General features: G+C 49.6%; 2 protein-coding genes across 2 annotated transcripts; one reads left to right on the forward strand and one right to left on the reverse strand.

Annotated features, from left to right (window-relative positions):
- Positions 1–1,992: 1,992 nt before the first annotated feature.
- Positions 1,993–3,642, forward strand: SSH4 (Rsp5p-dependent ubiquitination, sorting of cargo proteins at the multivesicular body; the record flags this gene model as incomplete). The annotated part of the gene is made up of 3 exons (XM_044828167.1): positions 1,993–2,251; positions 2,322–2,627; positions 2,681–3,642. The coding sequence occupies 3 exons, from the start codon at positions 1,993–1,995 to the stop codon at positions 3,640–3,642; spliced, it is 1,527 nt and encodes a 508-aa protein (XP_044676721.1).
- A 2,589-nt stretch (positions 3,643–6,231) lies between these two features.
- Positions 6,232–8,166, reverse strand: J7337_010593 (uncharacterized protein; the record flags this gene model as incomplete). The annotated part of the gene is made up of 6 exons (XM_044828168.1): positions 6,232–7,233; positions 7,282–7,318; positions 7,370–7,597; positions 7,650–7,952; positions 8,004–8,045; positions 8,099–8,166. 6 exons carry the CDS (start codon positions 8,164–8,166, stop codon positions 6,232–6,234), a joined length of 1,680 nt encoding a protein of 559 aa, XP_044676722.1.
- Positions 8,167–12,738: the final 4,572 nt, after the last annotated feature.

Genomic DNA, 12,738 nt, shown 5'->3' on the forward strand with positions numbered 1-12,738 from the left:
GGTTGACGTGATATGGGAATGACGAAAGTCTTGAATGGGCTATAAGGTAAAATGCGATTTCTTACTTTGGGTTTGGACTGGGTTCACTGCGCGCATGTAGATGTATAACGGTAATGTAAATAGGCATGGTAACGGCTTCTCACGGACATGAATTGATATGCTGAGATTGTTAGAATACGAGATAGGCAATGCATTGAATAAACATGATGCTCTGACTTGTATGAAAATGAAGTCAAGGTCTTGAACGTGTAGGTAGATCTACTTAAGTTGGCGTATCACTAGTGCCAAGTTGCTCGGGGCATTAAACGATGAAGGTTTCAGCCGTAATAGTTGCCAATGTTATGATATTGATTTGGTAATGACTTGTTTACTTTGACTACGGAGTAAAAAGGGCGAATAATGAAACTATCGTCCAATGTCTCACATGTCTCCCTGAACATGCTACTACCTTCCATAAGCAGTTCCTGTTTCAGATCCTTGAGATATCAATTATTAAGACAATTCCAGGACTGTAAGGATTTGACAATTCGTTGGTTGACGTGTAATTTAATTCTTGGAAATTAATAGACGCAAGGCGTATCGCGAAGGCTCAAAATAGCATACGAGCTGAGATGCTCTGTTGTTTGATGGATATGGCGCTAAGATCCATGGAAGATGTGAAACCCGGGGGCGTCTTAGCTGTGAGGGGACAGGCACCGGGCCGAAACAAAAACTGCATTTGCATTGCTTGGTATTATTATGCGATATCTTGGAGACTTCGGCTGTTGTGAGTGAGTGAGTGAGTGAGTGATTATTAGGTGATTACCTAGGTAGGTCTCTTACTGCTCACGTCACAGAAGCATAGGGTAAAAGTCTGTCAACGTCGTCATCAGCGTCGCATTTCGATTCGCTTCGCTTCTTTTGGTTCCTGTCCTGGTCTGACAAGGTTCCAGGTCCAGGTTCATCAGCCACTTTGAGATTCCATTGACTGATGATGATTGTTCTGGTTCTGGTTCAGCCTTGGGAGACATGTCGCCCCACGCTGAGTGTTAGTGCTATGCAGCGTCGACTGGTGACTAGCGCTAACACGATACAAGCGCTATCATGTCCCATCAGCCCGCTCCCGCTGCTTCCGTCGACCCTTGGGTCCCTCTTTAGGCTTCTCACTGAAGGTGACCCCCCTGCGGATGCCCCGTCGGGAAGTGGTAGCGGGTAGCCCAGAGGCTCAGGTCACCCCACCAGGAGTACACTGCCTGCTTCAGTGGACGGCTAATGACGATAGTGTTTTGTCAGTGCTAGAGACAATTGTTCGCTGCTTAGGTGAGCCTGTGGTTATGAAGCTGGTGTTAAATCAATGTCTCCCTTAAAACAACGCTGTAAAGAATCATCTCTCAACTTTTGATTTACTGATAGTCCGCAGTTTGCGTTCGAGTGGCGATATCGCGTGGGCTAATATCTAAGGTAGGTAAGGTAGTTAGGCCCGTCCGTATTGCGATGTAGGTAGGCTTATCCTCCTCCACATTTGATCCAATCCTCTAACACTAACAGCCAACCACCTCACTCACCACACCCAAAGACGCCTGGGCTCGCCTCTTCTCGTCTCTCCCTCCCCGTCTTCGTCAGTCTCCTCCTTCAACATCACCACCAAATCTTTTGGCCTCATTCCCCGTCCTCCTCAGTTCCATTCTCACCTTCTTTCGGCGTTTTCGATTCCTCCGTTCATCGATATTAGCGCTTCATCTTCGACTGAGTCCTCAGCCACGTCTCCTTCTGCTTATCTCGCCGCGCGATTGATTCTTACATGTACTATTTGCGGCGGTGACGCCGTCCGCCAAGATCCGTGCCTTGATTGTCCGACCGACCAATCGATCGACTAATCCGCACAACACGATCTATCTATACAGCCCGAGCCAAACGCAATTTTCCTTGAATTGATCTCTCGACCCTGTCAAGAGCAAGCAATCGAATCAAAATCAAGAGACGGTCATCCAAATACTTTGCCCCTCGCCCATCATGGGGCTCTCTTCCAACCCGTCGTCTGCCTTTACAGGCGTCGTCATCGGCCTCGTGTCATCATTCGGCTCCATCGTCCTCATCGCCCTAGTCATCTTCATTTTCTGGGTTTCTGGCTGCGCGAGTACTGGTCGCATCATCCTCGACCGACTCGGTCGGCCTGGCGAATACGATGATGAACAAGCGTTCGCACGCGATGAGGCTGAGGCCCTCGAGGTCATGGATGATATGTCGCGCCAGGAATATCTACGTGCAAAGGGTAAGCCGCCAAACGTTCGCGCTCGCTAACCTGGCGAATGCATTTTACTAACGTCTGTTGCGTCCAAAAGCTTGGGTTACTGCGAACCCTCCCGAATCAATGCAGACTGATATCTCTCTATCTCAATACCTCGCCATACAAGAAAAGGGTGTCTCGGCATGGGAATTTGAGCCTGAACTGGAGATCGCCAACTGCTTTGTCGAAGCTCGTACCGAAATCGAATTCTTTGACTCGGAATGCACCGTCATGAGCAATCTCCCTGTCCCCAAGCAAAACGACGTCTACTACTGGGAAGCCAAGATCTACGAAAAGCCCGAAAACACTCTGCTCAGTATCGGCATGGCTACCAAGCCCTATCCCCTCTTCCGACTGCCGGGTGAGTTGGTCGTAATTTGATCCTCCACAACCATTTACTGATTTTACTGCCAGGTTATCACAAGTACTCTGTCGGATATCAATCTACTGGTGCCCGCCGCTACAATCAACCATTCGGCGCGACTCCCTATGGTCCGCCACTGGTGCAGGGTGATGTCGTTGGGGTGGGTTATCGTCCTCGGACCGGTGCTATCTTCTTCACTCGCAATGGTAAAAAGCTCGAGGAGGTTGTTCACGGGCTCAAGGCGCAAAACTTCTTCCCTGCGATCGGTGCAAATGGTCCTGCTACTATTCACGTCAACCTTGGTCAGGCCGGCTTCGTTTTCATCGAAGCAAACGTCAAGAAATGGGGTCTGGCTCCTGTGACTGGAAGCCTGGCTCCTCCGCCACCTTATGGATCTGAGCAGGGTAGCATACTGTTGGAAGCTGGTACCAAGGACGGCAATACTTATCCTCAAGGCAGGCAACACAGCCACTCCATTACTGCAAGCTCGTACAACACACGCAACCCATCTAACGACCTCAACCCTTCGCATGGACGAACACGTAGTGGTAACTTTCGCGTACTTCCCCCAACAAGTCCCGGACCAGTTAGAAGCTCGACCGATATTTCTTTGGCTCATTTTGTACCCAACGAGGAGAACGGCGAAGCTAGCAGCAATGTCGTACCTCAACAGGAGACGCACGACCACAACCCCCTGCACCTGCATCTCGAGGATGCGACGAACCCGCCTCCTGAATATCAAAGTCCCGACCATTCAGGTAGCGAAGATGGTCGATATGGAAGTGACAGCGAGGAAGATACGCCTCTTATTCGCGTAATGAACCGCAGCCGAGGTAACTCTTCCGCTACGGTGCTTCCCTCACGGCAAACTCCAAGTCCTCGCCAACCGCCAGTACCCAGCTACAGTGACGCTATGCGAGAGGGTGCTGGTCGTGACCGTAGTGATAGTGCTCGATCACCGCCACCGAACCGAACGCCATCCAATAGACCTCGCAGTAGCACTTCTGCTTGAGTGGGCATCCGAATGCGGCCTGCTGATGCACAAGTTTTATACATTTATTCATGAACGTCTGAACATGACACGGAAGACGAACGACGATGCTCAATAGATGCAGCATCGACGACATATGATACCGGAGTTGACAGGACCGATCACCAGGCATGATCCATTTCAATCGTTGTTTTCTCGCACAGGCGCCTTGGAGTTTTGAGCATTGACAGGCGCACGTTTCCGAGGTAGGAGAGCCTCCAAACGGCCGGCAGTCGTCCTTTTTTATTTGTATTTTTAGACAGGAAATCTGGTTCGGTCTCAGGGTTGTGAACCAGCTGGATATGAGTTCCTGGAAAGGGGGCCGGAACGGAATATTGATACCAACAACCTGGATGGCTTTGCGCTCCTTTTTTTCATTTTGAAGCTTCTTGTTTCCTTAAACATGGCCTAACACTACGTATCTGGGACTGGTCGAAGAGCGCATGGGTGTTTGGATAGTGGCTTATGCGCTGATGGCTGTGAGGGCGTTATGTTGGATGAGGCCTCGGTCGCTGCCTCACAATAAAAGGGCGACTTTGAGTATAAAGTAGTGGAAGTAGTCTCGATATGAATTCCCAATCACTTATACTATACTATCGTACCTTTTCATGTGTTCATATCATGGAGCCAGGTGATGCTAAACGGCTTCCATACTAAAGCGGGCTTCATAAGGTTTAGTTGATGTGATGATAGCACTGATCGATCCTCTACAGTCATCAAGTGACCTGAGATGACAGCAGCAAAACATAGGACTTTATGCTACCTTCATCTCCTTACTTTCATACTTTGATGCCCACAAACACCCTACACCTGCAGAAGTCGCAATCTATACAATACACTAACGAGATCACAGACTTCATCATCCGTTACAACGATCATTCTTCATTAAGTCCACGCTGATAGCAACAGTATAATATATCCCCTAGAGACAAGAACCATCCTACTCTGACCCATCATGAATGTACCAGCTGTAGCTCTCAAGTACGGTGCCACAAGAGGCCTTTGATATTGGCTTCAACGCCGAGGCCATACAGCACAGCAACTGTCTCCTGTGTTTCAGCATCAACTAAATAAATCTCCAAGATATACAGAATGATGACAGGAGGACTGGCAACCGGGTTGAAATGTGTTTGCTTATATGTACCTTTCATTCTGAGGTACTTGCGAGTCAAGTCTATCCCTATGGCCCTGTTCAGAAAAAAACCGGCGACAAGAAGCCCAAATCCCCCAACTCAACTAGAAAGCAGTAGAAAATTATCTATATGCATTGGCTCTCATATCTATAACAATCACTAGACTTTTAATCGATATTATCGAGCTTTGCTGCGTGGAGCGACCAAAGGCTGAGCGAGTTAAGTATTTTTGTGCATGTACCTGAAAATGAAAGGTACTTAGTTACATGGCTTGATACTTATCACAGTTTCCATTGTAGAAAGCGCATTCGCACCAACAGCATAATAAGTGTAAACATCGTAGATTATCAATTAACCTCCGGGCCGAACATAAAAGAACTGCCAGCAGACATCAATCTTCCCTACATTTCCAAGAAGAGAACATGATCGTACCTAGCATATAACAAACAAGCAGTCTATCCTCACACGATATCCATCGCATGTTTCAGATCATCCGAGCGTACATATCCAGCCATGGCTTCTCTTAAAGAGCCAGGTAAATCCAAGCTAAAATGCAACTGTGCTTCTGTTCCGTGTTGTTCCATCGCTGCTCCAGGCTCTGCGAAGAGTCGAGCGCTGCAAGCACCTATCCCAAGCATACATACATCAAGCAATAAAACATGATTCAGAGCGCCAAACAAATGCTTTCTCAAAACTCCCTTCAACGCCAAACTTTTTTCCAGGCGCAGTAAAAAACAAAAAACAGTCGCTATGCTTTCCGGATACGGTTCTTCCGCCATCTTTGGCGGAAACCGTAAGGAGTGAATTCTATAACCGATCGAAATCTCATAAGTCGTCATAAAGGAGTGTCTATCGGGTATCATGATCTGAAGGAATGTCGTTCCTCTGAGAGTGGGTATCATAAGGAGTGTGAAACCACGGCACTTCCAAATGTGCGTGTTGGTCGAGTGATAGGGAGTGTCAGCGTCGTTGACGCGGAGGTTTGGGTGTAGCGAGCGTTGAAGGAGTGTGATATACATGGCGCCTGCGTCGTTTTCGGAAAAAGCAGAACATCGAATTAAATCATAACAGTAAAAACAGATGAGGGTGAATCGAAGTCGGACTTGGTATCAGGTGGCTCGACGTCGGGTATTGTCGTCATATTGGTGCATCACAGGGGGTCGTGCCAAAGGAGAAGGTGGGTGGGGGGCGGAGGACATGGATGATGTATGGCGATGTCGTGGGAGCGGTGCGTTCGACGAGACGGGAGATTCGGGGAGAGGAAGCATGCCGAATTGCTCTGACTTGATATATGGAGATTGGGTGCTCGTCATGGAAGTCATGTATAGACTCGGGTCCTCTGGAGGCGGGTATGTAGGTGTCGTGTTAATCCTGGGTGGTAACGGTCAATCCCCTAATGTTCTTTGTGTAAATTGAGCCAGTGGTCGTCTCGAGGAGCCTAGATCCACACAGCCTGGACAGGAGTAACGAACCCGACGCCATAGTTTTGAGGGGAGTCCTGAATTGATGAGGATGGCCCGCCTTGTAGAGTGTTCATGTCCCATGATCCACACTCCTCGGTATCGCTGTATGCGACAGATCCCTCGAAAGTCGAGGATGCTGGGCTGTAAGCCCCATTATACGCCGGTGAGGGAACATTGAGGTACTGCTGGCTCGGATACGGCGACAAGACCAGGGGGCTCACTGCAGAAGGTGGTCCGGATGCGTTGAGCATGGGCATTTCCTCAGTGCTGTAGCTGAAAGCAGGGTTTCCGTATAGATACGACTCATGAGTGGGCACCTCCTCCTGGATAGTGAAATTGCGAGGGTTGAACTGAGGGAAAGAGGGAGTTCTTTCAGGGTGCATCCATCCCATACGCGACCGAAACTGACTAACTGTGTCGATGGGGAACTCCATAAGGGTCAAGGGAGTTTGCATCTCGCTTCCGACACCAGAAACATTGATCGACATGAGTCGTCGAGCAATCTCTTCAACGGGAGAAATAGACAAACTGCCAAAATAGGCGGCACCAATCTCTGGGAAGAGACGTTCCATAAGGAGAGCCACGGTATACAGATAAGCAATGATGACCAGCGAGTTGGGAGAGCCATGGTAGTTCTGCAGGTAACCCACGGGCATCCAGAAGAGCCATTTGCGGAGAGGCTGAAGACGTTCAAATTGCTGACTAATAGAGAGTGTAGGGCTGATCTTGCGGGAGCCTCGGAGAAAGCCAATCAAATGCTGAATCTGTGTAGTATCTTCCTTGTGGTACTTGAGGTGTGCCTCGACTTTTTGAATCTGTTCGAGCGTGCGTTGGTAGGCATCCAGATCCTCAGGGCGAGGCTGGCTTGGGCGATGATCCTTTCCGGGAGATGGCGGGGCGGTTGGGAACGTGCTGCTCTCGGCGATGAAGTCTCCAAACTGGGACTCATGCTTCCAGGGATCCATAGCATCGATCACCTATCTCCAGGTCAGTAGAGTTCTACTGCTATAATCGGGTCAACTTACCGATGAAGTGCCTTGCATTAACTGGGTCCAGCTGCGCCTGATTATGCTGTTAATTCCCTTCACTAGATGTTGGAATTGTGAGTCTTACCAGTCAGTGGCCTGCCAGGAGAGAACGAGGGAGGCAGCAAGGATAGCATCCGATGTTTCTCGGGAGAAAGACCCAATGGCTTCCTGGAGCCCTTTGAGGGCAATACCGCGGTGCTCATAGGCCATGCTACCAACTAGAGGGCAGTCGGTGAGGAAAGCAATATGCATGGCAGAGAAGGCGAGCAGAGCGTGCATCACATATGGTGTGGTGGCGCCAATTCGAAGAAGACTAAGGTTGGGGATCAGTATATACCAATTTGAGCATCATGTTATCGACGTACGTTGGAATATGGCGAGTCCAAAGGGTGAAATTGTTAGCATCGATGGTAGCTAGTTGATAGTATAGCGTCGCAACGTGGTAGATGAGACGGAGATCTTCAACAGAGTACAGATGTGGCATTGGGGCAGGGTATATTCCCAGGCTGGGGAGTGGGAAGACACCTGTCCTTTGCCATTCATTGATGGCGGCTTCAATCTGGGGTGTCCACATCAGGTCTGGCTTGTCGGGAGTTGTAGAGCGCTCAGCATCAGGAACCTGCACGTCGTTGTATGGGCATCGAATCTTGTGCTTGGTGCAATTTCGGCTTCATCCATTAGCCTGGGAACACGACGTCTTTTTTCGAATCACAACTCACCATTGGGGGAAGTTTTCATCGCATCGGATATGGCGGCGCTTGCTATGAGTAATTGTTAGTGTTGTGCAAAGTCATCGTGAATTGATGGATCATACCAGGTATCACAGCCCTTGCGAGACTTGGTGTGGCTGCGGCGAGGGGGACCACCACCGGGACCAGCCATTTTGCAAATGCTACAGAGGTATCTGTAAGATAGAACTACTGAGTGAATAAGTACACGAACAGATTTTAGTGAGGCTCGAGTGACATACACGAAGTGATCCACAAAGACAAGCTTGTGGATTTATAGCGAGTGTTGGGGGGCCAGGGCAGCAAGTGTTCTACCCAGTCAATCGGTATCCAGGAATCGATCCAAGTGGTCCGTATTAGAGATAGTTCGTGGATGGGGTCTCGTAATAGACAACAATTCAGCGTAGAGCGTCGAGAGGATGCACTCGAGTGCAAGTCGAGGATTCAAACTTATACACGGAGGGCTTCAACAATCTAAAGTGACTGAGATGCTCGATGGACTCTACGGAGCAGGGATGATCAAGGCCAGATGAGTTGAAGAGATATCTAAAACCTTGGCCAGTGATGCTGCGCGGTACGGTAGTTGTCTATATCCAAGTCTTCCAAACGGGTGGTAGCGATCGAATATGGCGGTTAGTTTGGGTTTCCTTCCTTCAAGAGAAGTTGTGATAGCTTTGAGAGCGACTGTGGGTATGCAGAAGTGAGGATATCAACTGATTGTAGAATCGAAAGCCAAGATGACCATGTAAGTGCACTTGAGCAGCTTCGTTTTCAGTTGCACCGGCAGTCGATTATTGACAGATTGAGTTTGAGTCCAGAAAGTTTTGGTGTAGGCCGTGGTCTCTATCTGAGAATTGGTCTCTGCACTCCGTGTTTTGTTCCTGATTATATACAATGGGAAACGATTGAATGCCCAGAGATATGAGTTGAAAAGCGTATCGTGAAGGAGGATCGTTGTTCCAGAACCAAAGCACCGTGAAATAAAAAGCGAGTGACAGGAGTCGACGAGGACTTCCTAAGAGAGTTGGGAGAGATGAGGAGGGTGAGGAGGATAGCGAACGTGGTGTTGACTTGTAAAGACGAAGATGTTTGTTGTAGATGACCGAAAGGGAATCAAGAGGGGATCCGAGAAGGAGCTGGGGACGATGCCATTGTTAAATACAAGCGGACCTAATCCACAGGGCAGGCAGGTGCGGTGCGGGAGCAGCTCAGATGGGGGAGGCGGAGGAGCAACCGGGGTGTAAGAGGTGACGGGTGGTGTGTGGGAGTGTAAGGTAAGGTAGGTGCCAGACAGGTAAGGTAAGAGTGGGATGGAAGGAACGGGTGGAAGGCTGTGTAAGGGTAGGTACCTATCGCGTTGTACTATACCGTGAAATGCTTGCAATGGATGAAAAGAGCAGTAAACTGTAAGAGTAAGGTGAGGTAAGAGCGTGCCATGTGCCATGATGCAGGTGCCAGCAACCTAACAGACAGCAGCGTCAGTGCCAGTTCACCACCAGTCCTAAAAGCGTACAGCCCATGGGCACCCACCATCGGCCAGCCTTAGTCTCCCGATTGCCTGCTGTGCTTGAGCCTGAACAGCTTAGCATAGCATAACATCAGAATCACCAACAACTACACTACACTACACTACACTACGGATACTTGACCTGCCATTCAGAAGCGCAGGAATGAGCCGAGGGAACGTCAAGACAAGCGGCGAGCTCGGCCTCAAACTAGGGGAATTGTGGGCTGTGGAGTGCGGGCCCCGGGACTACGGCAGCGGACAGCAATGGATGAGTCCCAATGAATCGGATGCTGCTTCTTGGCCGTGAACCCGGAGTACAGCTGTAACTCTGTGGTATCCGCGCCGCCGCCTGCTTGATGGGCAAGCGTGCGATGGTGCGGTGCTGGTGCTGGTCTGGTCTACCAAAAAAAAACATAACTCAACCCAAGACGCTAGAGATGGGGTGTGGTCCAGTGCCACAGCTCGGGCAGGGGGGGGGCGTCCTGCAGCCTCATCAGTAATAGGGCCGCGCTTCAAAAGATCCCTGGGCTGGGCATCTGTCATAGTCGAAAAAAAAAACATTCATCTGTTGACGGGTTCTCTAGAGAGAGCGTCGGCCACAGACCATCAACCTTAGTAACATATCCCTTCCATGCCAGATCAGAGGGGCTCAAGGTACCGTAAGGATTGGTCAGGGAGCAGAAGTAACCTTCTAAGCGGGAGGACTGCGGAGTATGTAGGGGTGCTGAAGCAGCAATTGGAGATGCTTAGGCTAGGCGTCGGTTCGGTAAAGGTATGACGGGTTGGCCCATACCTGAAGATAACATCGATCCATACCAGGTGCTTCTGTTGTGCTATTTTGGGGAGCTGGCGATTGGAGATGGTTCATTGGTGGCAGGGCGACCTTGCTGGCTTGTGCTCGTCCCATGGTTCTACAGGACCGCCGAGATGGTACTGCAATGCAATGCTTCCCTTTCTTACATGGGCGGAATGTTCCTGAAATCATGAGGTTGAGTCTGGCCGAGATGGTGGTGGCGGGTAGAAACCCAGTCCAGCCCAGAATGGGCAAATAGTAGCAATGAAGCAATAATAATAATAAATCACAAATACAGCAACCGAATGCGAGTACCTGAGGTATAGAAACAACAAGAGATAGTGGCGGACGGTGGCACCTACAGAATGGTGTACCGCAGCACCCAGTTACCTAAAGTTTTTGGCTCTCGACCTCTCAACAGGTTGGCTGTCTTGTCATTCAGCTGCAGCAAACACCAGGCTTTCATCACAATACCATCGGGGGAGTTCAAGAGGCTGGATGCTTTTACATCGGGGAACAAAATGAACCGACTACATCGACTCTCGAGTTTATTCTGATACAGTCTGATAAGTTTTGTCACCCAGGACTTTAGTCCTAGGGTTTTCTGTCATCCTCAGTCATAAAAATGGCGGCCGGGCGCAAGAAAACTTAGGACCTCGACTCTAGGTGACAAAGGGCTCGAGCAAGTTATCACTAGCTTAGGGTGCTTCTTTGTTGGGTTTATTCTGTTACCCATTGTCAAAGTCAGAAGCTTTCTTACTCCCTGAGGCCGAGATACAACCTTGCAAGCAGAGGGCATGACGCACATGGCCCAGGGTCAAGGGTTAGGGAGAGTTCCATTGTCTTAGATCATTGAGACTAATGTCCGTCCTCCGCTTTTCCGCGGTGCCCGGAAGAGAAGCTGAGACCTCTAGAAAGAGACGAAAGAAGAAGAAAGAAGTAAAAACAAGAGACGCCCTGTCTCGACGATCGCCAAGGAATTCACAGGTAAGTAAGTGGTGACTAAACTGAAAATCGAACGAGGGCTAAGAGGGGAAGGAAGGGTGACAAAAACACTAGGTGACAAAGTAAAAATAACTTTACATGTCCGTGCCCCGCGTAGGTTGTTTTCTCCCTTTAGACCCAGGGGGGATTTTAGTCGTTGATAGGTTCAACCACTGAGTTTCCCTACAGAGAGAGACAGAGAGAGGTTGGCTTGCTCAGTGCACTGGACTGGTAACTGACTACGGATACCTTACTGAACGAAAATGAAAGTTAGGCTGGGCTGGGCTGTCTGGACTGGGCTACGGTGCCCGTGGACCCCGGTCTACGGCTCAACTTGGCTCAAGTAGCGGATCTGGTTTCTATTCGCTCATGCTGTGCCAAACTCGAGTCGTTGATTGGCTCGTGCGTTTACGACAGGGCGAAACAACATTGGGATTAGGATGGCGGGCGGGCTCTCAGGCGGTGGTAGACAGACGGGGCGTCGGCATCAGAGACCAGAGACGGACAAGCCGGGGCCGCCGGTAGTTGAAGCTTTGATATTGGGTCCCTGCGAGAACCGAGCCATCTCAAATCCAAATCCAATCCAGTTCAATCCGGCCTAAAACATCCAAAGCCCTGTTCAAAGTAAGGTAACAGCCAGGCTGGGGTCGAACAAATTGCCATGCATTGCAGTTGCGTTACAAGCGCCATCTCAGTGGCGACATGGCTCCCCGAAACGGCACATTTTACCATGAGGCTCGAGATCAGAATATGGAGAATATCTATAAAAAGTGACAGTCTAACCGGACACAGTATAGCTGCAGATGAGTAAAACTGGAACGTTACTTACGGCCCACCGTAAGATAAACGCCGCACGAATGCTTTCGCAGTGGCTTCGCTTCGTTATTTGTTTGTTCGTCTGTTTCCAAATCTTTGGCTCGTGTCGCCCTAGGTATCTCATCTTGCAGCTGAGACAGAGCCACGGGCCGCTCCTACGAGTCGAGTATCTCGTCTCTGCGCCTTTTCGGAGCTGGAAAACATAAGACCATGACGTCGTTGGTCAGTGTTTCTGCGTACGATCATGTAGATAAGAATCTCAATGTTGCGGTAGTAGTTGCAGTAGTAGTAGCAATTGTAGGCGCAGTCAGTCCGGCTAGGACTATCTTGACGCCGTCTTACACAACTCTCCGTCAGCATCTCTCATGCTCGCTGTTTTTGTCACCCAAACACATTCCTCTATCACTCCTCCGTTGTACATGCGTACTTTCGTAGCAGACGAGCTGGAAAGTTACGGTATGACATGGCATGGTTTATTGATAGACATGATCCTCCCGCTCCCAACGTTCCTGTACGGGATTATTTCGGGTATGCTGTAGATCGTGTCTTGTCCAGGGTGTCTGCGTATTCGGGCTTCTTCCTCTGGTGTAACGCCCAACCACAGACTTGGGCCTTTCACAGGCTGT

This window comes from Fusarium musae, chromosome 8 (genome assembly GCF_019915245.1).
Source record: "Fusarium musae strain F31 chromosome 8, whole genome shotgun sequence".
NCBI lineage: Eukaryota > Fungi > Ascomycota > Sordariomycetes > Hypocreales > Nectriaceae > Fusarium > Fusarium musae.